At 44.1% G+C, this 24,203-nt stretch overlaps 1 protein-coding gene across 6 annotated transcripts in view; it reads left to right on the top strand.

Annotated features, from left to right (window-relative positions):
* The window catches only part of fam135b (family with sequence similarity 135 member B), a 30,898-nt gene that overhangs the window by 2,083 nt on the left and 4,612 nt on the right, over window positions 1-24,203 (top strand). For 2 of the 6 annotated variants that reach the window (XM_061815247.1, XM_061815257.1), the window contains exons 2-19: window positions 651-815; window positions 2,090-2,593; window positions 6,624-6,720; window positions 8,505-8,584; window positions 11,712-11,854; window positions 14,049-14,119; window positions 14,267-14,440; window positions 14,631-14,757; window positions 16,490-16,649; window positions 16,977-17,026; window positions 17,405-17,560; window positions 18,174-18,247; window positions 18,317-18,471; window positions 18,542-20,363; window positions 20,976-21,142; window positions 21,241-21,332; window positions 21,409-21,506; window positions 22,484-22,635. In XM_061815247.1, the coding sequence (XP_061671231.1) occupies window positions 6,644-6,720; window positions 8,505-8,584; window positions 11,712-11,854; window positions 14,049-14,119; window positions 14,267-14,440; window positions 14,631-14,757; window positions 16,490-16,649; window positions 16,977-17,026; window positions 17,405-17,560; window positions 18,174-18,247; window positions 18,317-18,471; window positions 18,542-20,363; window positions 20,976-21,142; window positions 21,241-21,332; window positions 21,409-21,506; window positions 22,484-22,635 (3,598 nt within the window). In that variant the 5' untranslated portion in view covers window positions 651-815; window positions 2,090-2,593; window positions 6,624-6,643. Of the gene's footprint in view, window positions 1-650; window positions 816-2,089; window positions 2,594-4,224; window positions 4,361-6,623; window positions 6,721-8,504; window positions 8,585-11,711; window positions 11,855-13,796; window positions 13,878-14,048; window positions 14,120-14,266; window positions 14,441-14,630; window positions 14,758-16,489; window positions 16,650-16,976; window positions 17,027-17,404; window positions 17,561-18,173; window positions 18,248-18,316; window positions 18,472-18,541; window positions 20,364-20,975; window positions 21,143-21,240; window positions 21,333-21,408; window positions 21,507-22,483; window positions 22,636-24,203 lie in introns of those variants that run through there. The other 4 variants (XM_061815284.1, XM_061815274.1, XM_061815267.1 and 1 more) reach the window with 4 other exon arrangements.

Below are 24,203 nucleotides of genomic sequence, written 5' to 3' on the forward strand. Positions count from 1 at the left end.
CAGAAGAATGTTTGTCGCCCAGTGGTGCTGACGTGAGCTCGCCTTGTTATTAACCACGCATGCAACACAGCATTCATGCTGCGAGCTAAACGCGCTCTGATAAGCTCAATTGCTGGACGGCGCCAACGTGTTGACCGCGTTGCAGAAAGGTCCGATTTTCAACCAACGTTTTACGGAGACACGAGAATGAAGGCGCAATGTAAAGGAAAATCAATTGTGGTTTGAAAGCGTCAACGTTTTGGCGCGGCGCACCTGCTTTACGAGAAAAGGTTGTTTTGATTTGAACCAAAAACAACACAAACAAAAAGATATCGGCAGATTTTACAAGCAGGGGTGCCAAAGTGTACAACTTGGTCTTGTAGTTGTACAGTACACCAACTAGAAATATCTAATACCTCTTGACAGCCTCACTAAAAATGAGCATTATTATGTTTGCAAAGACAAATTTTTGATCTTTTTGATGCTGATCTTGTTAGATGTGAAAGCGGGCCATCAGATCATGTGATATAATGAACAATTTCAATCGATTATAATACTGTATTAGGACAAAGGATAGTCTGTTAGCTGGTACACTGACTGACCTCTGTAGAACCATGTGTCCGGTTAACAACATTGAGAAAGCGTGTTTTGTTTTTGTTGTTTTTTTCCAGCAGGCCCCATGACTAGCGCTCTCGTGACCTGTGGACACAAACAGCGCCGCCCTTGAGCGGGAACCCAGCTGGGTCCTGCTTGCAAATGTCAAAGCCGCAATAGACGGAGCGCGAGGAAACGCCACAGGTTACGTGGTCACTCGTTACGATTTGTACTGGATCCAGGTCAGTACTCTGCAACCGATGCAGTTGTCTGGTGTGCAGTTCAATAGACTTGCTTGGAGCCAAGTTACGTTCAGCCTAGCTTAGCATAAAAATGAAATTAGAAAGAACTTGTTCCAGGGTACGACCATGATCGTCACAAAACTGTAAAGGGATTTTGTGTGTAGAAGGATTTTAACAGGTTTTTGGAATGTGGAAGCACACATGCAGGACCCAGATTCAAACCCACAACCTCTAAACTGTGTCGATGTGCTAACTTGTCCACCGTGCCACATTTAAAATAATTTTCATGAAATTACGCTCTCATAGAGTGGTATTGAAATTAGTTACAGCATCGGCCAGATGCTATCCTGCAATATATATATTTTTAGTTTCGGATGATGTGGAAGTAGATGCCTAACCCGGACTTTTTCATTCTAATCATACGGCCAACGTTTCGGAGAAGAAAAATTAAAAAATCAATAGCGCTCGCTTTATCCTTAATCAAGAGTGCTCCAGGCAGATGGCAGAACGCCATGCGAGGAAAGCTGCGATTGACTTTGACTTTTTCAAAGGAAGGTGAAGATGGGAGGGGGGCGCGAAAAACCATCTCAGTTGTTACGTCACAGAATTTAAAGAACCAGCAAGAGCAGGCAATAAATAAATCAATAGTCTAATCCATCAAATTAAAGGTGATGTTTATCCGTCCATTTTCTGTATTGTTTATCCTGTTGGGTGTGGTAGGATGTTGAAGTCACGACTTTGAGTGAATCATGTGCACCTGTTTCATTTATCTTGTTCAAATCTGTACCGGAATTGCAAATCCTCTTCACTTTCAATAATGTTGAGATGTTGCAAGCATTTGTAAACGGAGTAATACGATTTGGAAATTTACAATTTGCGACATATGGTTTCTCCCATCCCTGACGCTAAAAGGAGATGCTTTGTATCACAATCTTCGTCTTTTTATATGATTATGTGAGTTGATGAGTCCTTTTACAACTGTCACTTTATTCTCTGGTGCTGCGACTAACTATTATTTTAATAATACATAAAATGAAAATTAAAAAAAATATTTTCCATCCCTTCATTAAAAAAACCACGGCATTATATCAAATTGAGAAGAATTGATTAAGATGAATTTACTGCTTGGGTCAGTAAAATTTGACCATTGTTTTCCAAAGTAAAATCTGAATTTTGTACCATTGACGTATGAATATTTCTCACTTTAATTTTGCATTCAATCCTTCATTCCTCTCAATCTGCAACTTATCTGCGCCGATGTTGTTTTTTCACAGGTTGCATCAACGCACGGTGAGCCTGATTTAGCCTTTCTCCTTCCTTCCTCATACTGACGATTCACTTCAGCTTTTAGTGGGCTGGCTGGATGCGAGAGTGCAGCAGCAGGACACACACACACAAACACGCACACACGCCACCGTGTCTGCACGCTTTACTATTAATACGCTCGAGTCTGCGCATGGACTCGATGCTGGAGGGCGAGGACAAAGACAGATTAAGCGACAGACGCCCGAATTTGACATCCCCGCCACCTCCTCTTCCACATCCTCCTCCTCCATGTGGATGGGAGAGACACGGATTGATGAAGAGCGATAGAGCACGCGCGAGAGAGGGAAAGTGGGGGGACTGCAGTACACGCAGGGTCTGGATGTATAACCATGGCAACAGCAGCAGCAGCAGCAGCAGCAGTAGCGGTGCAAGCGGAGATATAAACATTGCACAGGAGCGCATCCGTCTGCATTAAGTCACTGGATCGTCTCACACCCTGGATCACCGCTAAGGTAACGATGCCGGACTTTGCTCGGTCTGCATTCCTGGCGCTTGCGTGCACGCGTGTCGGTCAGTCGGTGCGGCTTTGCACAGTCCAGGGCAGACGAGGCTCCGAGGCAGACCGCGTGAAAGACAAACAGGTCTTGTTTTGATGATTCCAAACGATTCGTACTGTAGATGAGCAGGAGCCACTTCCGGCAGCCAAACGACGCCCGCTCATCTAATGTTTTCAACTTTTTCTGCATCTTTCACTGTCAAACGCATCGATGATGGGGTAACCAGATGTCTAATAACGAATCTGGAAACTGAGATCTCCACCGAAGCCTGACGATGCACATTTAGTTCCTCGCCAAATTGGACCAACACATGCATAAACTCTCATACATTCTTTTATTAAACACTATGTGACGACTTGAGACACAAAGTTCCAAAACTTACCCGTCCATTCAAATATAATATGTCCTTTCTGGGCTCATGTGCCGTGGCTTCACTAAAGTTTTGTTAAGCAAACATGGCACAATGCCACTAAATTGCCATAAAATCTTAAAAGTAAATATCCATTTTGGATAGCTCGTTAAAATTAAATGAAAAATGTATAAAAATATGCAATTTAAAAAAATAGAAGCTCTGCATGAAAAAAATTATGTTTATGTTCTAGGTTAAAATTATCGTTCTATTTTTAGATATGCCCAAATTAGAACACGGAAAAAGATATCTGTACTCAATTTTGATGGACTCATTACTCACGCACGCTCACCATATTCCGAAAAGTGCCAACAAACCACATGTATATTGTTAAGGCTCGAAAGTCTCCGCACATATTTACATTTCAGTTTTCACAAATTCGCCTGTATGCAGATTTTTTTTGAGGAGAACCCATTCCTGTTATTAGCTTTAAAACTCACGTATGCACGAATATAAAAACATTGGTCAACTTGTGGCATCTTGGGGTCCAAGAACTATGTTGGGATGTGGGGAGGAGCTTAATTTGGTCAGGCCATAGTCTTGTCGAACAAAAAAGAAGTGCTTAGCTGCCACCTTGTGACACCTGGGTGCAATTAGAAACCCTTTTTTTTTGTTAAATATGGATTTTTGGAGGCGGGAACAATGCATGGAAGTCCAGCATGTGTCAAAATTGTCTCATTATAATTCAGGTTTTATTTCTTCACTGACAATTGATGAGAACGTTACAGAATTTGAAGAGTTAACACATGACAATATCATCTAAGACCTGTACCAAATTTTAATTGGCTCTTTCTTAATTCTTGATTCTGACATCTTTTTAATGGTGGAAAATCTCTTCCAGTAAATGAAACATGACGCACCTTTGTGCCTTTTAAGTACAAATGAATTCAAGGATGACTAGAATTATAATGCCGTGGAATATGACTGCACATGACTGCAAGTCACGCGCTGTGTTGTCTCTTATTAGTTTTGCCCCGATGCCTGAATTGTACGCATCTGCGCCGCCACCCATGTGGCATTTTCGTGGCTCGTGGTCTGAAAATACAGGGCCGGGTAACCGCGAGGAGGTTACACGTTGCATTCAAGTGCGGTGATGCCTGGCGTGCGGCCTCTCATGTGACTGCCGCCGCCGGTGCAAGTGCTGGGATTGCGACACTGGCGCAGGAGAGCACAAGATCACGTCAGTTGCAACAGGCGGGAACAAATAGTGAGCGTCATGCCTTAGCGCTTGACAGATGGAATGGCGCGCCACCAACTTTGCGAGGACTACGAGCTGTGAGTGGAAGATAGTGAAAAGGTCCATTCTCTAGGCGGTAAGAAAGGATTTGTCAATTCAGTCAGACTGAGATTCATTTAACCAGCAGGCAATGCTGTATTGTAGTGTCAGAAGAGCTGAGACTTTAATACGACAGCGTCAGGGTAGTGTGGGGGAGTTTTCAGCGAAGATTATGACATCACGTGTTTTCCTGCCAAGGACACATTGTCTCCTCTTTTAGTTTCTGGGAAGAGCAATGCTTTGTTCAGGCAGGTTCTGTGTTAACACAACAATAATGCAATCAAATGTCACCATCATACACAGAAACAAAATGTTCAAAATACTGGCCTGTCGGTTTATTTAAAAAAAAAAAAAAATGATGCGTTTAATTGAGGGCATGACCCTCGTGTCTTCAAGTCTCGTCACACCTAAATGATTTCTGGAAGTGTGGAGCTACAAATGCAACACTAAATATGTCTATTACTTGGAGTGCAGTTTGTGTTGTGGCTTTGGGGTACTCCTTATCACCCATTATTGTATTATTTCTACATAGAACTAACCATCATTCAATGGTTCTACCTATATAGCATCAAATGAGAAGCAAATAGCTCACCGACGCCGCACTTTGGCGGGGTCAGTGAACCTCGAAAGAACTCCAGCATATAGTCGAACCGCAGGATCCAATACCGGGCGAAATAAATGAAAATTGCAACAACAACCAAAAGAGAACTTTCATCAGATTTTCCATAACATGAATGCAAAATCACCTTGTAGAGTTTACATTGTTGAAGGCAGCCAAAGTCCTTTTGAATATTAGTATTTGATTTGTTTTAGTCAAAATGCAAAATGCACTTTAAAAAAAATACATCCTTCCACAACATCAGTCTTTTTTTCACTTTCGTGTGACATTTCCAGCTTGAAGAAATACATTTAACAAATTAAAAAAACAAAACACTTTCAAGCTGAATTATGGCCAAAGTCTGACTCATCTGTTCTTACATATGCATTACAAATATATACATGTATTTTATGTCTTATTTCCTTCCAGAGTCCCTTAGAAAATGTCCAGTGACAGTACACTGTTACCTTATCTGTTTCACATCAGAATATTATCTGCCATTCCAGCACAAGAAAGTCTTTCAAGTGTTTTTTTTTTTAAAGCGATACACACACGGCCTGCAAATAACACCTACTTTATATTCTACTCAACTTGCGTCATTGTCGTGTCATAAAAGGCATCGCAGGTGAACCGATGACAGTCGCGGGCCTTTCTTCTCGCCAGTGCGGGTGCTTCGCTTACATGATTAAGGTATTGATGAATTTTCAAGCTGAGCCTAATAATAAAGCCGGAGACGCTGGCCTGTTTGCGTGCGTTATGTAATAACCACATTACAAAGATAGATTATTTTGGGGGAAGACCGTGTTACGTCTTTTACTGGGGGTACACTGTGTTCGAGCTACTGGTCTCTGGCCACTTCACACATCTTTTAGCGAGAGCAGCCAGCAAAATGAATGGAAATGATTAAGAAGTGAAGAAAACGACAGAAGTCTCAAACGCTAAGAGCACGAAAGTAATGGCTGCTACCGTCCGTGTGTTCTTCGGAGCTGCGAGTGCACGGCATTGTCAGAGCCGGCGTGGAGTCAGCAAAGTGTCACAAAACAGTTGTCACTGTGGTTTTCTCGCCTCTTCACGACATTTCCTCCACTCTGTCACTATTCCACAATCCTGTGAATATATGAGATTACTCCTTGTCCCACTTTTCCTCCAGAGATTTTCCTTGCTTGACACCAATAGAAAGCTTGTTCTTTATAATTAAAAAAAAGGACATATTTGGAATTTCATGAGCTCAGTCAGAATACATTGATCGAGGAGATCTGTATTGGTCAAAATATAGCTTTATCTCATAAAATGGTACCACGCCAAGATATTGTAGTTCGTTGTAACAAGTTGCGTGACCGGATCGTATTTCGATACCTCGAATGGACGTTCCTGTTTTACGCTTGGCTATCAACATGATCCTCCTCTTAAGTGTGCACATGTTGGCGCTATTCTGGAGAATAAAAAATTCCGTCTGTTTGTCCAACTGGGGTCCAGACATTGTTGGTTCAACAGAAAACAAACATGCGGCGCTCGGGCTGCTTGGGCCTCAGGCTGTCAGCGATACAGTACACTCGTGTGTCACTTGTACATTGTACATGTCAAACTGTTCATTTCGGTCGCTGGGTGACATAGGACAGCCCAATTCTAATGGCAACTCAAATGTTTATAGCAATGCATCATTTTATTTCCTTTCTTGGTCTTACATGTTCTCTTTTGGCAGGTGATGACTGGGATTATATCATGTCTGAAGTCCAAGGAACATTGGAGTTTTCCATAGAATTACACAAGTTTCATAATGTGGATCTTTTTCAGAGGGGGTAAGAAGTCATTGTCATGCCACGGTTATACTTTCTGCACGTTTTACCACATGCCCACTGCAGAAATAAAACAACAATGACTTAATTCATCGTTCTAATTATTGCCGCGCATTTCCATTAACTAAAGGACATAGCCTCGCATGAACTTTAAAATCCAATTTGGCTGCAAATTAAAACGTCACAACATTCCACTTCTGTCAACGGTGCTGGCCAATCATTGCGCATATTGGCATTATGTATGACATTGAAGAGATATCATGTATCTTCGGGATATTAAAACCTTAGCAAGCAGCAACGTAAAATACAATAAAAATAATGAAATGGCGACTATGTTATTGTAATATTCGATTGTAATGTAATCTTGTACATTATATTTTGCCATGCCTTTTCATCTCTAAGGACTGACAAAATTGCAGTGATTAATTCTTAATGTAAAGATGATTCAGAAATATAAATAGCATTTTGCCACATTGTAATGGAATTGCAGTAATTTTACATCAGTGAATGTACACTGACTACTGTAAATGTACTGACAAAGTACAAGTTAAAATATAAAGGAGCCAACTGGTATTTGCACACTGATATTAATATTACTGCAGCTCCACTTTGTAATGTCATTTTTCACAATCTGTTATCTGTAGATCTGTAAAAATGGGTATATACTTACATCCATTTATACAGTCACTTAACCATGACACGCATACCATATTTTCTCCAAAAGTCATCTTACTAATAGACACGGTCTTCCTATTAGTCAGTCTGGGTGTCAACCACTTCAGAGAAATAATAATTCTCCGTCCCAAAAAAAAAACCCATAAACACAGCTCTTAACTTTAATCATCATCTCGTCTTGTTCACAGACATTCAATAGTGTTGCTAACCAAAACAGCAGCACAGACGGGCCGAAAACTCTTTGAATTCAATTTGGCAATTTTGTTAAAACCCACACGTGATGCGTTAAAGATGATCTTGGGCCATGTGGAGAAAGCGTTTTTACCACCCACTTGCGTCCGAGTCCTGTCTGACGTGGTCACGCCACGCTGTTGTGCGCTTGCACGTTTGTGCTACACAGCATTTTAGTTTCTTGCCGTTTGGGTGCTTCAAATCCACTTTTACGCCAAAGGATTTATCTTCCCGAATAGCCATGCCCTACTAATGGATGTCTTCCCCATCTTCAGTTGAGTAATTAAACACCCCAGGCCACTATTTGCAGCACTGCAGTATTCGGATCAATGTCAAACCGTTAACTGCTCACCATATTGACCCTTTCCATCCCATAAACATTTATTATGTATCTATTGACTGTCTACATGGTTTTTTTTTGTCTCTTTCCAAGCTTTTCATCTTTGGGTATGTTGTACTAAAGCTCTGACGTGATAATTATGTTTGCCTCTGCGATTTGCTGTCCCTGATTGTCCAATAATTGCCCGGAGAGCTGAGACTTTCCTTTCACGCAAAACGGCATCGATCTAATCTGCTCGTGTTGCTGTAGTTGATTCCTCAATCATCTGAAGCGTCCTGAAAATAGGCCATTTTTAATTTACGCTACCCAAATATTCAATTGAAAAATACATACAGTAACCATCCTGTGTCGGATCGATACCACTAATCAATTAATGTGTTAGTGCTCTTTACTTACTTCAGTTAAGTGGTGCATTGTGATGCCTTTTCAATCAACACACAGCGCATAATGGGCTAAAATATGCAAACGTTGATACACGCGTGCTTTTTAATCAGTGTATTTTCTAATATACAATATGTATGTTTCTATTGGGCTCCATCAGGTTCTACCAGGTACGGACAGGGTTGAAGGTCTCTCCTCGGGTGCTCCACAGGTTGTTAGTGACAACCCAAGAAAATGCAGGTCAGTGCCAAGGACTCATCAGCATCGGGCGGGAACGTCTTTCATCCTCAATCCTTTACCTGCTCGACTGGTTCCAACCAGTCATAGTTGCGTCGACGTCAACCGATTTCTGTTGCAACTCATTAATGGTTACAGAAAAAAAAAATGATGAGTTCAAGCGTATACAATCTATATATTTCAAATCTGAAATATAATCATGCCCGCTCACTTAACATACTTCATATTTTTCATCTTTTTTTCCCACCCTTTATCTTGCTGAACCTTCCCGAGCCTTACGATGTGCTTCTGCAGCAATTCAGGAAGCCAGTTCACTACAATAATGATTCACAGTAATAACAGCTATTTTTAGCTTCTCCGGACTGGCGAGTCACGCGTGTGTGTGTGTGCGTGTGCGTTTGTGCGTGTGTGCGAGTGTGTGCGCATGTCCTTGTGGGATTGTGCGGAGCAGCTCTTGAAAAGGACATTGTTCTTCAGAGGGCATTTTTATTTTTTTTTTTCACCGCAAGCACTTTTCGGTTTATCAACATAAGAATTTGCCGTGCTAAAGCGGAGGATATGTTTTCTCGGTATGATTTTGATTTGTCATTTCTGGTGAGATGACACAAAAAACAAATGGGCAAAGCAAGTTCATTAGCTGATGAGTTGACGGCGTGAATGGAATTTTAAATAGCATTTTTGAAATAGTAAATCATGAGCGTTACATATCTATGGCTCGAGCATTCAGTTAAAGAAAATATATAGTGGTTTTTTTTTTTTGGGGGGGGGGGCAAATGTAAACATTTTCCAGGTGTCTAACTGATTTAAAATATACTTTACATCTTCTTTTTTGAGTCTTGCTGAAATCAGCTCGTTTACTTCAAGCCCTACTCCCCCACGTTAGCCACCGTAAAGTCAACATCAACTGTGTTTTCGCTCGTGGGGGCAGCACTTCCTCACCAACCCTCCAAATGAAACTCGCCAATTGCTGTGCTGATCTGGGTATGTGGCGCATGCAGTGGACAAATGCAGAAACAGAAAAACAAGATACATCAAGGCTTATTTAGTTGTTACAAGAAATGAAAAATGCATCGCATGACAAGACAAATGTCAATTTATGATGCAAATAATACCTCATTTCACGTTTGATCTGTCATCTTAGCTAAACAGGTGATGCCTTCGCTGACATGTCATATTTATATCCGTATTTAGATCATAAGTCTGCCGCCCTCTTCTTGCTTTGCTTCTCCTTTCACAAGGTCACAAATTAAGCCCGTTTTCACCTCACAGGCTCATTGCGGAGCGAGAAAAGAGCGCGTACGCGGCAACAGGAAATAATCCCTGCCTGTGATCTCTCTCAAAGTACATGGTTGACATTTTCGTGATATGGCCCCAGACAAACCCACAACACGCGTGTGTGCTTCTGTGTGTGACGGATTGCGCCAAACACTCATCTGAAGCATTTAATGATGGCCATTCACTCACAATTACATTGTGATTTGTAAGGCGGGATGACATAGCATCATGAAGAGCAATTGTACGCTGAGAGTTTTTGTGGGTTTTACTGATAGGCACAAACACAAATATATATATATATAGACAGCAGATGTAGAGTACCAGAGGCTGTAAGCAGATTATTTCTGGCACAGAATCGCTGTGACTAAGGCTTAGGGGCATTTCAGCAGGTTTTAAAGTGCAGGATGTGATAACGCCCCAAAACGTGTACAGACGGAAGCGTCTCATTATGCAATAAGCGTTTGATGTGTGTGACGGCTGCACATTACTTCCTTGCGGTATTTTGACAAAATAGTAGCAACAAAATACACATAAATATGTACTATAATATATAATGTTGCCATTTTTTTGGGGGGAGGGGGGGGGGAATGATGCTGAACTTTATTGCTTTCAACGTACTTAAAACCCATGACGTTCATTAGTGCTTTGGTCTGGTTTGAATTAGTTGGAAGGGGCCATTTTAAAACATTCGCTGGTTTTGAGCTTCACTCTGCGGTTATTCTTGAACACAATGACAAACCCCCTCATATCCCGAGGTGGCAGCAAACCTTCTAAATTCACGCTAGGGGCACTACATATAAAAGTTTACAGTGCCTTTTTAAGTTATGATGAGAAGATTTGAGGAATCGCTTAATCTTATCGAGACGGGAGCGGCAGACTGGCACAAAGGTTAACACGGGCTCCGCCACATATCCAGCGAGCGCCACGCTTCCACTGTCCCACCCGTCACGTTTGGGGGCCGCTTGATGCTGCAGGGGGCGGCAGCATTATCAGGAGGGACCCCCGCAGAGAGGGGCAGACTTAACTGAGACAGACAGGCACACCGTCTCTGCGGGACATTTCAAAAGCCTCTCGGGGCTCGCAGCTGGACTGCGGCGTGGCTTGTGTGGGAGTGCCATGTGCTAAACAGCCATCTTGTTGCAGCGGTGCTCTCGAGTACAGTATATCATGAGCCTTTTAATTATTTTTTATTTATTTATCTATATGTGTGCTGTTATTAATCCTATAATTTGAATTAATCTACAGTATTGTTCTACTTCAGAACTGTGTTGTGCATTTGCCCTGTTTTGTAAAAAGACATCAACATCAACATAATACTGAAAGTAAGATAGCTACTACACAGGGCCAAAAAATGAAACAGCTTTTCTTTACTTTTAGCCTTAGCGGGGATCCAGAAACTGTGCTTTTGTATCATTTTTTACATTTACTTATTATTTGAGATTATATAGGTATTTCCTTAATCATAATTTGGCTCCATAAAAGGACCTAGAAACTATAAAAAGTGTGCACATATCTGTTCAAATGGCAGGTTTTTATGATATCAAGGTTATCAACATACATTCTTTCAATTCCACTATTTATATGACTTGTACAGCTCAATGTGGGGGGGGGGTAGAAAGAGGAGGTAAAAATAAACAACTGCGATCATATGGTTGAGATCGATGAACTCAGACGTGCACCAGACAAGAGGTATCCAAATCAAAGCCCTCTGTCTGTCGAAGGATGAACTAACAAATTCAAATGAACATCCCACATACAGTGGACCCCATTTGCATATCTGTAGCTCAGACCCCGTCGTGTTGGGCGAACGAGCGTCGGTGCCGAGAGTCGTAACATATGCTGCGGTGTCGCACAGGCCGCGAATGCAGCTTCAGCTCCCCGGGGGTGTACGACGGCACCGTATTCAGCCGGATATTCCAGATCCTCTACAGGAATGAGGATATCACCGTCAACGACTGCATGATCTTCAAAGTGCATCTGCTGCTGGATGGGGAGAGGGTGAGTCACACGGGGTGACATTTTGTGCGCCCACGTGCACAAGCACATCTTTACGGCTTTCCTCTCCGGGTTCACTCCATTGGTGATTTTTGGGATGTTACAAAATTTAAATCCTGTATATATTTTTTGGGCTATACAGTAATCCCCCACTTAGTCACGATTCATTATTCATGAATTCACCTTTCTGTATTTGTTTCTGTGGCGCCTTGCCTCAGCTATTTGTTACACGTGCATTGGGTTAGTGCTATACTTAGATAATTTTCCCAAAGGTGTGAATGTCAGTGTGATTGGCTGCTGTGCACTGCGATTGGCTGGCCGTCTCGTCAAGGTGTACCCCCCTCTCATACAAAATCAATGGGTATAGGCTGGATGGATTATTGTTGCTCTGCATTTTTTGGGGATTTAAATCGTAAGCCTCTGAAACTGTCGCACTATGTCCCCATTTTATATAGTTTCAATAATGCGCTTATTTTGTGCATTCAGCATTGCTTTCCATCGAAAATATGTACACTGCTTCATATTCCTGACAATTCACATTTTAAACTGTAACTTTGCGCGTCATTTCCTTATACGCGTCATTTACCCTCCTATGTCAAAATGAAGATGACGTCCACGTAACAGCATTAGCAGCAAGGATACTGTACAGCATATAAATTAAATAAATTATAAGTAATAGCTATTTATTTTCAATTTGCATGACAGATATTGTTTTTCATCAAAACACCTGCATCAGATGAACTATAAATGATGGAATGTGCAGGATATAAATCTGCAAAAAAAATGTTCCTTTTATAAAAAAATGCAAAACAGGAGCGTAAAGACACGTCGGGTGCGAGCAGCGAGCTTTCCCAAAGGCTCCTGGCTCATTAACCTTCTCGCGGTTGTCCGCCGCTCATATCCTGAGATAGCGCAGACAAAAATAGCCCCTCGCTTCCCCCTACTCGCTTACGCACCATCCGTGCTCCGATCGATGGCGGCGTCAATACCGGACAGAGGAGCGAGATCGTCGCAGTTTACTGTTGCGTCGGAGCCAACGGGGGATGCACCCTCATCTCCGCCGCCGTGTGAATCTTTTAACATGGCTGCTGCATCCTCAACCTTCAAAAGACTCCGTCAGTTATTCTCTTTCTGTTTCATGCTGTTTTTGTTTCTGTGCTGTGCTTGGCACTTTTGATTCTATGGAACTTCAGTTCATTCACTTTCAATAAGGCCCGAGTTGGTTTTTACTGCATTTGTGCTGCTTTTTGATGGTCTGCCAAGTACCTCCAAGTACCTCTAAAGCTGGGTACCCATACTGATTTTTAACATCGTAAAGATTAAAAGAAAAAAAGTGCTCTTACTGCCCTTCAGGCACCTTGTGCAGCAGTGGACATAGAATACTGCAGAGGCAATGGCACTACAGCATATGCCCATATTTGGCAATGGTTGCTAAGATACCAAGAAGAAAGTAGCCAGGTGCCTTTTCATGCTGGCTTGGACATAGTTAAATGAAAAGCCTTGGCGTTGGTTGTAGGAAAAAAATATTAGATATTTTAAATGACTATTAGAAGAGTCGAGTCTACATCGAAAGGTGAAGCTCTCAATTTACCAGTCGATCTACGTTCCTACCCTCACCTGTGGACATGAGCTGTGGGTCGTGATCAAAACAACAAGATCCCGGATACAAAGCGACCGAAATGAGTTTCCTCTGCAGGGCGTCAGGGCTCTCCCTTGGAGATAGGGTGAGAAGCTCGGTCATCCGGTAGGGGCTCAGTGTCGAACCGCTACTCCTCTGCATTGAGAGGAGTCAGAAGAGGTGGCTGGGGCATCTGATTCGGATGCCTCCCTCGTGAGGTGTTCTGGGTATGTCCCACCGGATAGAGACCCCGAGGACGACCCAGGACACACTGGAAAAACTATGTCTCTCTTCTGGCTTGGGAACGCCTAGGGATCCATCCGGAAGAGCTGGAAGAAGTGGCCGGGGAAAGGGAAGTCTGGGTATCCCTCCTGAAGCTACTCCCCCTCGACCCAACCCGGAAAAGCGGTATATAATGGATGGATGGATTAGAAAAGATTTCTGTAACAGAATTAATTCACAATACGTGTGAAAATGTTCCTCCTCCCATGGATCGTAGCAATCTGTAATTAATTTCCCTCGGGAGAGTTACTCATGGCTTGGCAGTGGTCTGCGCGCTGAGCGTTCTCGTTTTTGCAGTTGGAGGAGGCGCTCAGCGAGGTGGACTTCCAGTTGAAGTTGGACCTTCACTTCACGGACAACGAGCAACAGTAGGTGTCGCCGCGCCTGTTTGGTGAGAAAATAAAAACACGTACGCCATTTCACTGGAAAGACCTTTTTGTGTTGTTGAGAAAGTCCAGGAAGTTTAATCACGAAGCTAAGACTGCATTGACTTAAGTCACGGTCTTCTTTCCCAGGTTGACGGACATCGCCTCCGTCCCGTTGATCAGCAGCCGCACCCTCAACCTCCACTTCCACCCGCAGAGAGGCCTGCATCATCACGTTCCCGTCATGTTCGACTACTTCCACCTGTCCGTCATTTCGGTCTCCATCCACGCCTCACTGGTTGCCTTACATCAGCCGCTCATCAGGTAGAGCAAAGGCGGCCTTTTCCGCATTTGCATGACTTTAAAACTGCACAAAGCAGAGCGGGTCCTTTGATGTAGTACTATCGCACGGCCCTACTTGGCCACTCACGTATCACTGGAACAGGAAGCCCTCGAAATTTGCAGTTTTTCCTATACTGTATTTTGCATTTGAGCATGTGTCGTCTTCCTATAGCTTTGCTCGCACGGGAAAGGCTTCTTGGCTGGGAAAAGGTTCACCGGAGGGCACCAGCGATCCAGCTGCCATCTCTGTGGAAAACCTCGTGTTCGGAGCAGGGTACTGCAAGCCCATCATCTCCGAGGTATGGCGCAGGAAATCCAGTCGAACCAAAACATTTTCACGGGAGATGGCCCAGCATTCCGATACCATGCGTTGATGTGATCCATCGGGTTTATTTTAATATTGTTTTAGTTGTAGATCCTTATACAATATGCATTTGTTATACATTATTTTCCGCAGCACTGGGTTCAACCCACGAATGTGTCCCCCCCACCACCACTAAAATGTGACCTATTAATATACTTTCACTGCAAATTTACCACCCTGTGCCTCCCTGTACGCGTGTAAAACGGTTTTAGTTTTTATAGTTGCATCTCAGGTTCTTTTGGACATCACCATTGTCAATCTTAATGAGCGCCCCAGTCGCCTCCTCCTGCTTTTATTCCCACTTCTGGCTGCCGTGCTTTAATAAGATTTGGCATTACGCCATGGGCCAGGAGGAGGGAGGTGTATCGTTGGGTTTTGGGTCGGGGGGTGTTCTGTTTGCAAGTGCCACGTACTCCGTACCTGTGGGTGAAAAGCTTCCTTCTCGCTAAACGTGATTTGGGGATTTCTTTGTATTTTTAAATCCTAACTGTCATTACCTAGTGTGGAATAGTGGCTTTAAAAGATACAATTTGGCGGAAGAACATCCTCTACACTCAGGATTGATATTTGATTGCATTCACTTGATTGACCATGCAGAAAATGAACAGTCAGTGACTTGATGAATTGTTTCAAACGCAACACATTATGGAAAATATTGACTTTTTCATATGATAAATAGGTGAGAAACCAAGTTCTGTCAGCATAGACAAAAAAGAGATTCTACTATCTATAATGACTAGTTCAAAACAAAAAAAAAATATTTTTTTTCACCCGTCACTCTGTGTCCTGGCAGCCTGCTTATCAGCATAGAAAATTATGAAAGAAAACATACAGATGTTCCTTCCTGGTTTGCTTGTACTGCACTGTTGCAATTACAGAGCGCACAGGTATGATGATAGGGAAGGAGACTGAAGTCGCCTGGGGGAAATTATAGTATGTCCGCAGATACTCCAGGCATGAGCTCTTTAATATTTATTGATTTTTTTTTCAAACCTGGAGAGCCAAAAGAGTCTCACTATGGAAGACGGTCACCGGAAGCAGCTTGAGGTCAGGCGCCAGCAGCCTTTGGCCGAGGCTGAGGCTCGCTGACATCTGATGTGATGGCTCCCCTCCGGATGATAAATCCGGATTGTGAACACGGCGTCATGGCCGCAATGGCTGTTCGGTTGCATGGGGAACATAAACGCATACTGTTTTTATTGTATATCAATGCTTTACCTGGCAGGAATCTTGTACTGTATTCCTTTCACTATTTTGGTTCTGTTGTTTTCTTCCATTACGCATAGTCTGCTAGTGGTTACAATGTCTGCCTCACAGTTCTGAGATTCGAGGTTGGGAGGTAGACTTTTTGTTTTGACGTTAAAGTCAACAACAATGCCAGCTTCCAGCTTGCTGGTCCCCATGCACATGATATTGCTGCGCCTTTACATCATTTCTTCTCCCATCTTATTTGATCTTCCACGTAATCACCGCTACATTGCCAATGTGAAAAAAAATGGCCCACTTCAACACAAGGTCGAGCACCAGCCGTCACATCTGTCTCAGCAGCGGCTATAGAGTTCAAATACGTGTACACGGCAGTTATTAAGGAAGGGTCTTTTTGGGAGAGGCGACCACTGACCTACATAGCGGCTGACATTTGCTTGCTTGGTCTCTTCCCTCCCCAGGGGAGCTTTTATGTGCCCAGTGAGGACTGCCTGCAGAGAGCGCATACATGGCACAGGAGACTCTGTCGCCTCCTGCTGTCGGCCCGCGGTGGTCTCAGCAGCTACTGCACGGCACTCCTCAAGGAGGTCCCGCAGCTGCAGCACATACAGGCGGACACAGGTCAGTTGAGTTACGCACATTCTTGGTAATCATGTTTCGGTTTTGGCTTCCAAAAATGATTATTTTGCACAATTCATTATGCATTTGCACTTATTGGATCTTATCATATCAGTAGCAATATTCATGCATTCATGCATAGGAATTTCTTTTGCTCTGGAATGGTTACTCACATTAAATTTGTCTTTCTGGAAATATCAGGTCTCACAAAGCATTTTTATTATGATTTCATGTTGTTGTGTGTAATCAACTCCAATATTTGTTTTCGATCAAATGAAATTTCAAAATTTAGCAGTAATTTCCACTCAACACTGTTGTGCTTTATCCCAGAAGCCCTCCCCGTTGAAGAGATGCTCAATCAGCTCGCAATAGAGTTGCAGGTATACATGTTAAACACATAAAAGTGTAATGACATTTAAAAAAAGAGGTTTTTAAATGTCTTGTACAATCATATTGAGCTTGGATATTAAATGGTTGCATGGTTGGTTATAAATTATATTTTTACTGCAAAACCCAATGATAGCCAGTTCTTTGAGCTGTTTTCAAGTACAAAGTTATGTCTGGAAACATATGTATAACTGTATCTGTAGTAAAGAACAATACCTTGGTTAGTCACACAATTGCACATAATACATGCCAGCCAATCACTTTTGCTTAAGATACTGCTGTCTTTCCCAAGCCGTGTAAAAAGCAAATATCACTTTTGAGTCACATCAAGCGGAGCACAAAGTATTGAGTTATGCCCCCGTCCGTGACAGCTGCAGGAAGGCCACGAGAAGGTGGCCGAGCAGATCAGCAGCGACGTGGGCCACCTCTGCGCGCAGTTGGCCGCCCTGTGGAGTCGCTTCCTGGAGGCGGCCGTGCTCAACCCCCACGTCCTGTCCTACTTGGCCCAGGAGCACCACACGCTCAGGGTGAGAGGCACCAACCCAGAATTGGGATGAAATTATTATTTTGTTGTGACAGTAAAAAAAAAAAAAATAATAAAAAAATATATATATTGTGCACACATATATACTGTTCGTTCCACAAATGCATATATAAATGCAGCGGACTGGTGGACTTTAAATCTAGTTTTGTTGACAAAGCATTACAGTTGTCATCATCAGGCCATTTAAAAGGAGAAGACAAAAGCTTGTTCGCTGCGTCCGTGGGGCGATTCTGCTTTGTTGCAGTTGTCTGAATGTAATGAACATATTTGCTTTGGTATTGAAGTGCCCCGTGGCGGCGGGATGCTGGCAAGCCTTCATCCATCAGTGGAATTTCAATTAACAACTCTTCTGTAATTGTTTGGGAGGGGGGTGGGAGAATATACACCAGGAATCTTGTCCTGCTGGTGATTAATTTTCACAGTGCTTGCGTTTAAACTACAAAGCATTTCTAAATTGAAGAAGGACATGGGCAATTATCATTTCCTAATTAAAGGAAAACTTTTGAAACGTTTCTATTTTTTGCTCTTTAATGGCATCTTGTGACTTTTGAACTGCAGTGTGATCCTAATGGTGTGCCGTATTTCATTTCGGGAAGGTGCGGCGGTTTTCAGAGGCCTATTTCTTCACAGAGCACCCCAAAGAGACATCCCTGACGTTTCAAGAGGAACCGTAAGTGGAAGAACCCGATTCCCACAAATGGATGAAGCCATTGACTAAATGGTTATTTTTGTGCTCAAGAATCAACAGACAGGGCCAGATTGCTGCAGAAGTGCGATGCTCAGACTACTTGGCCAAGATGCCTCCTTTACCTGTCGAGTGCCTGGACATTGATGGCGACTGGAACAGTCTTCCCATCATCTTCGAGGACAGATATGTGGAGTTTTCTCAATCAGGTAAATAATGTTTTTTGATATGTTAGAAGACACAATATTTGCTCTAGAACCGTCATACTCATCTTTGCAGAGTGGTTACCCCATGTACCGGTTCATGCAACGTCCGACGATCATACTGACCCGGGAGCAATCCTGGCAGCCAACAGGACTCACCTAAGTAGCCTGAGAGCCAAATGTTTTGAAGTGTCCCAGGATCCTTCGGATAGTGACGACTGCATGGATTTGACCACCTACGTGTCGCTTATAGGAAAACAGAGAAAGACCAACTGTAAACATTCTCACGACTCCATTCCAATGGAGGAAGGAATTGAACGACAAGTTGGAGATCCGCAGGAATCGAACGATGTCTCATTAGTTGAGGAAAGCTCGAGTTCAGGTTTGGGAAAATCGGCTGAACCCGATTCTTGTAGAACAGAAGAAATTATAAATCATGGGAATGCGCATCTTGTCCCAGAAGATCGCGCTAACCATTATGATGCCTCAAAGGACAGCATTAGCCAAAAAAGTGAGGACAATGAGTCTGATAATTCTATGCCAATAAATCACTTCATGGCTGGCCAAAGTGAAGATGCCCCGGTTAGCAACCCTGCGGTCTCCGCACATTCAATTTCATCTTTCTCTCCCGGTGGTCTCAGAAAGGAGAAGCGACACCGAGGAGGTCCAGCCATCTCGAAAATCATAAAGCGCTCGTCCTCGGTCATTTCCGACTCAGGTATCGAAAGTGAGCCCAGCTCTGTGGCGTGGCCCGTTGAAGCAGCGCTGCGAGGTCGACCCCCTTTGGATTTCTCCAGTGAACGGGAGATTCCACAGCAAAAAGTATTTTTACACCCGGTCCTTCGCAGTTCCTTGGAGGGCCTGCAGATGGAGAGCAACGGCAGCCTTCCGAGTGGTGGCATACAGGCCTCGTTGACGTCGATAAGCTCCCTACCTTATGAGGACGAGCGGGAGCAGAGCCACAGCGGCAAATTAACCAAATCCATGTCTGCACCGCAGATCAGTAGCCCAGATGACAACGAAGAGGACTGCGCACCTCCAATACAGGAAGTACAAGCTCCAAACGGTCTTACCCGACACCAACATTCTGATCAAATGCCCTTTTCTTTGAACTCAGAACAGTCAGAATCATCGATTTTAGACACAAGTTCAATGACAAACATTAGTAGTGAAGGGACTGTCAGTTCTGAAATGTCAAATCATCCCCAAAATGTTTTAGAGACCCACGAATCCAGGTCACTGCTAAGTTGCAAGTCTGTGGAGGGCCCTCACGTCAAGGAGAGTCCTGTTATGGTGTCCCATGGGGAGAATGTGAATCAGAACATCAGCGGTCTAAGTGTCTCTGTGAAAGATGTGCATCTTGCGGGTTTGGAAGCACTCCCCTGCAGTCCTGGACACAAGCCAAGTTCTCATAAAAGTGCGATGGACCCGCAGAGTGTCATCAATGTCAATGAGTGCCAAAGTCTCCACCAGACTGAACTTCATAACCAGGAGTCCAGAGGATTACTTCTACAACTTGATTCTTCGGGATATTCACAAGATCGTGACCTCACCAGGCTGACAACCGACGAGCCAAGCTCACGCGCTGACCGCAACGGGACATCGGCCGGCGGGAACGAGACCGCCGAGGACCAGGCGAAGCTCACCAAGGAGCCCAACTCTGGGCTGGCCTTTGTCAATAAGAAGATGGTGGAGGTGGTGAACATGTCGGTGTCCTGCGCCCCCACCTGTCTGCCTTTTTCCTCTGTTCTAAGAGACTCTCCGTCCATGAGTGGCATGTCCACTCGCCAGACTACCTCACCCATCACCAATCAGCCGCTGGGCTCCTTTGGTATCATCTCTTCGACGTTAGCCAACCATCTCGGCATGGACCACGAGACCAACGAACGCATGCTGAGGTTCGTTCTTTATACGTTTTTCACACACTCACTGACCACTTCCACTATTAGCTACAGCAAGTGTCATATGGATTTGTCGTATTTGTTGTATTATGATACAGAAAATGAAAATATGTAATAGCTGGGTAGCAAAATGGGACCAAATTAGTTGTCTTTATTCATATCATATTGGGGATTTTTAAAAATCTGAATTAGCATTTTAATAACATTGACGATAATCATCATCACCACCACCACCATCATCCATCCATTTTCTGAGTCGCTTATCCTCACAAGGGTCGCGAGAGTGCTGTCGTCAGTCCCAGCCGTCATTGAGCAGGAGGCAGGGTACACCCTGAACTGGTTGCCAGCCAATCGCGGGGCAGTAAAATTTACGCTCATTTACGCCACCTGTGTTTCAAAATGCAATTTTTAATAGTAATACTACTAATAGTGTATTTATAATTGAGTAATAATAGTAATGATGGCAACTCAGTTTTGCAAAGCTCAAATTTATCATTGAAATATGAAATTCAGCTTTTGATGAATATTGAACATTATTCCCGTTTTAAGATCTTTTGCCACAAGTTTTTGTGAGTTACCGAACTCGCGCATGTGTCGCCACACGTCCAGTTTCTTCAAAGCCAAGGAGGAGCTGTTGACAGGCATGAGCTTCCATGGCGGCCTATATAGCGACCTCCCTCTGCTAGCATCTGACCTGCCCTACTTCCCCCCCGAGGAGGACGACGAGGAGTTTGACGACGGCATACACCTGGTGGTGTGTGTGCACGGGCTGGACGGTGAGCACGGGCGAACGCGGGGAGTTTTGTCTTTCATTCCGGCTCGTCCAAATAACCGATTCGGACGCTGCGCCGTGTAATTGAATCTTTGCTTCCAGGAAACAGCGCAGACCTCCGCCTGGTGAAGACGTTCATCGAGTTAGGCCTGCCAGGATCCCGACTTGACTTCCTCATGTCTGAAAGAAACCAGGTACGTTTGTAGATGACGTGCAGTCGGTTTGATTTCATTAAAAATTATTATTTTTTTCATGTTCTTTTATTTGCAGATAGACACTTTTGCTGATTTTGACACCATGACCGATAGGTTGCTGGATGAGATTATCCAGCACATCCAGCTGTACAATCTCACCATAGGCAGGATAAGGTCAGTCTGCACCAAATGAGAGGACGCGGACCACAACATTGATTACACCTGCACCGTTTAATGATACAATCATAGAAATTCTGATATTAAATATTATTCTCAGTTTTGTCTGTAACTGACCTGGTATTGGCGACAAGGTGTGCGGCACATGCAACCAAACGTGACTTTAATGTAGACACACACTTTCTCAAATGTATACATTATTGAGTTGCCCTTAGAAATATGTACACAATATTGTTTTTATTGTAATTGTCCTGATCTTGTACGTTTTATTAGGTGTCTGACCCCCCAATATATATATATTTATATATGCTAAGTGTATTCATGTTCAGTTAACCCAAAACGTGTTTATTTTTCTTAAGTAAAGTACATTTTTAAATAAAGTACAAATCTGTAATATGACTGTCCTTCATAATCGTCATACAGTGCTCAGTAGAGGGCAGCAGAGACAGACAAAATAAAAAATCAAGCCCCATAGTCAGCCTCCCCGTATTAATTTATTGCCCCCAGCAAACTGCAAATTGATAAGTGACGCAGAATGGATGAAAAGTTGTCATCATTCATAGGCAAAGGTTTATACTTGACTCAGTGTAGCCTTTAATGCAGCGACGGGTTGCCGAGTTCCAATCAAATGAAGCTTTTCATCTTACCGCGTAATTGCCCTCAAAATGGCGGGGAGAAGAGTTCCCACTCAACTTTCTTCACCAGAGACGCCCTCTCCGGAGAGTCGGGCGCATGTAAGGCAAAAAGCTGTCGCGCCGACGCAGGTGAGAGGGAGTCGTCATGGCGATGAAGGATTTTGGGTGGCGTGATTAAACTAGGTGACTACAGGCTTTCGCGATTCGTTCTCACGCTGTGCCCTGAAATTGTCTTAGAGGAGAGGAAAACGTTTGACAAGTTAATAAAGTTTCTCGATTAGGAGAGTCCTATGTTCAAGGCCGTTTGTCTCTGACTGGTGTTTTTCCTCACGCCGACAGCTTCATCGGCCACTCTCTGGGGAACGTCATCATCCGCTCGGTGCTGACCAGGCCTCGGTTCCGCTGCTATCTCCCCAGGCTGCACACGTTCCTCTCGCTGTCCGGCCCCCACTTGGGCACCCTTTACAACAACAGCACGCTGGTCAGCACAGGTCAGCCCCGCGGCAGCCGCAGTGACGGCCCCCGCCCTCGCTTAACAAAGACCGCCAGACACCCCACACAGCCTTCAATACAAAAACACAATAGCAATATCAAGTAGTGGTACATCCATCCATCCATCCATCCCTCCCTCCATCCATCCATTCATTCATCCATCCATCCATCCACCCATCTTCTACCGCTTTTCCGGGTCGGGTCACGGGCGAGGTAGCTTCAGCAGGGATACCCAGACTTCCCTTTCCCCGGCCACTTCTTCCAGCTCTTCCGGAGGGATCCCGAGGCGTTCCCAAGCCAGCCGAGTGACTTAGTCTCTCCAGCGTGTCCTGGGTCGTCCTCGGGGTCTCGGAGGCCGGTGGGACATCCCCAGAACATCTCACCATGGAGGTGTCCGGAGGCATCCGAATCAGATGCCCCAGCCACCTCATCTGGCTCCTCTCAATGCGGAGGAGCAGCGGCTCGACACTGAGCCCCTCCCGGATGACCAAGTTTCTCACCCCATCTCTAAGGGAGAGTCCGGACACCCTGTGGAGGAAACTAATTTCGCCCGCTTGTATCCAGGATCTTGTTCTTTCGGTTACAAGCCACAGCTCATGCCCATAGGTGAGGGTAGGAACGTAGATCGACTGGTAAATTGAGACCTTTGCCTTTCGACTTAGCTCCCTCTCTACAACAACAGACTGATACAGAATCCACATCACTGCAGAGACTGCACCGATCCATCTGTCGATCTCCCGCTCCATTCTTCTCGCACTCGTGAACAAGACCCCAAGATACTTGAACTCCTCCACTTGGGGAAGGAACTCATCCCTGACCCGGAGAGGGCACGCCACCCTTTTTCCGACTGAGGGCCATAGTCTCAGATTTGGAGGTGCCGATTCTCATCCCGGCCGGTTCACACTCGGCTGAGAATCGCTCCAGTGAGAGCTGGACATCACGGCTTGATGAAGCCAACAGAACCACATCATCCGCAAACAGCAGAGATGCGATGCTGAGGCCACCAAACCAGACAACTTCTATGGCTCGGCTGCGCCTAGAAATTCTGTCCATAAAAATTATGAACAAAGTCGGTGACAAAGGGCAGCCTTACTGGAGTCCAACTGTCACCGGAAACGAGTTCAACTTATCGCCGGCAATCCGGAATAACCAGTCGTACAGGGACCGAACCGCTGGTACCATACTCCCGAAGAACCCCCCATAGGACTCCCCGAGGGACACGGTCAAATGCCAACTCCAAGTCCACAAAACAGTGGAATATGATAGCATAATAATACAATGTCATATATTGGAACTGATGATATGGAATATTGTCTGTAGAGATAGAGAAAGATAGAAAGAGGTTCTTTGGGAAATATACCATTTTTACATAAAGCATTTCCTTTGAATGGAATCCTGCTGAGATGCAAATTGTGCAGACCTTTAGAACCCAAGCAAGTATTTTTAACCTTTTATCAAACTAAGAACCAAGTTAGGTCGTCTAAGTAGGTGTTGAAAATTGGCCCTCCTCACTTCACTCAAAGAATTGAGTCAGGACCGTAATTGTGTATAATCATCATTAAAATAA

The sequence above is a fragment of the Syngnathoides biaculeatus genome, chromosome 1, assembly GCF_019802595.1.
Source record: "Syngnathoides biaculeatus isolate LvHL_M chromosome 1, ASM1980259v1, whole genome shotgun sequence".
Taxonomy (NCBI): Eukaryota; Metazoa; Chordata; class Actinopteri; order Syngnathiformes; family Syngnathidae; genus Syngnathoides; species Syngnathoides biaculeatus.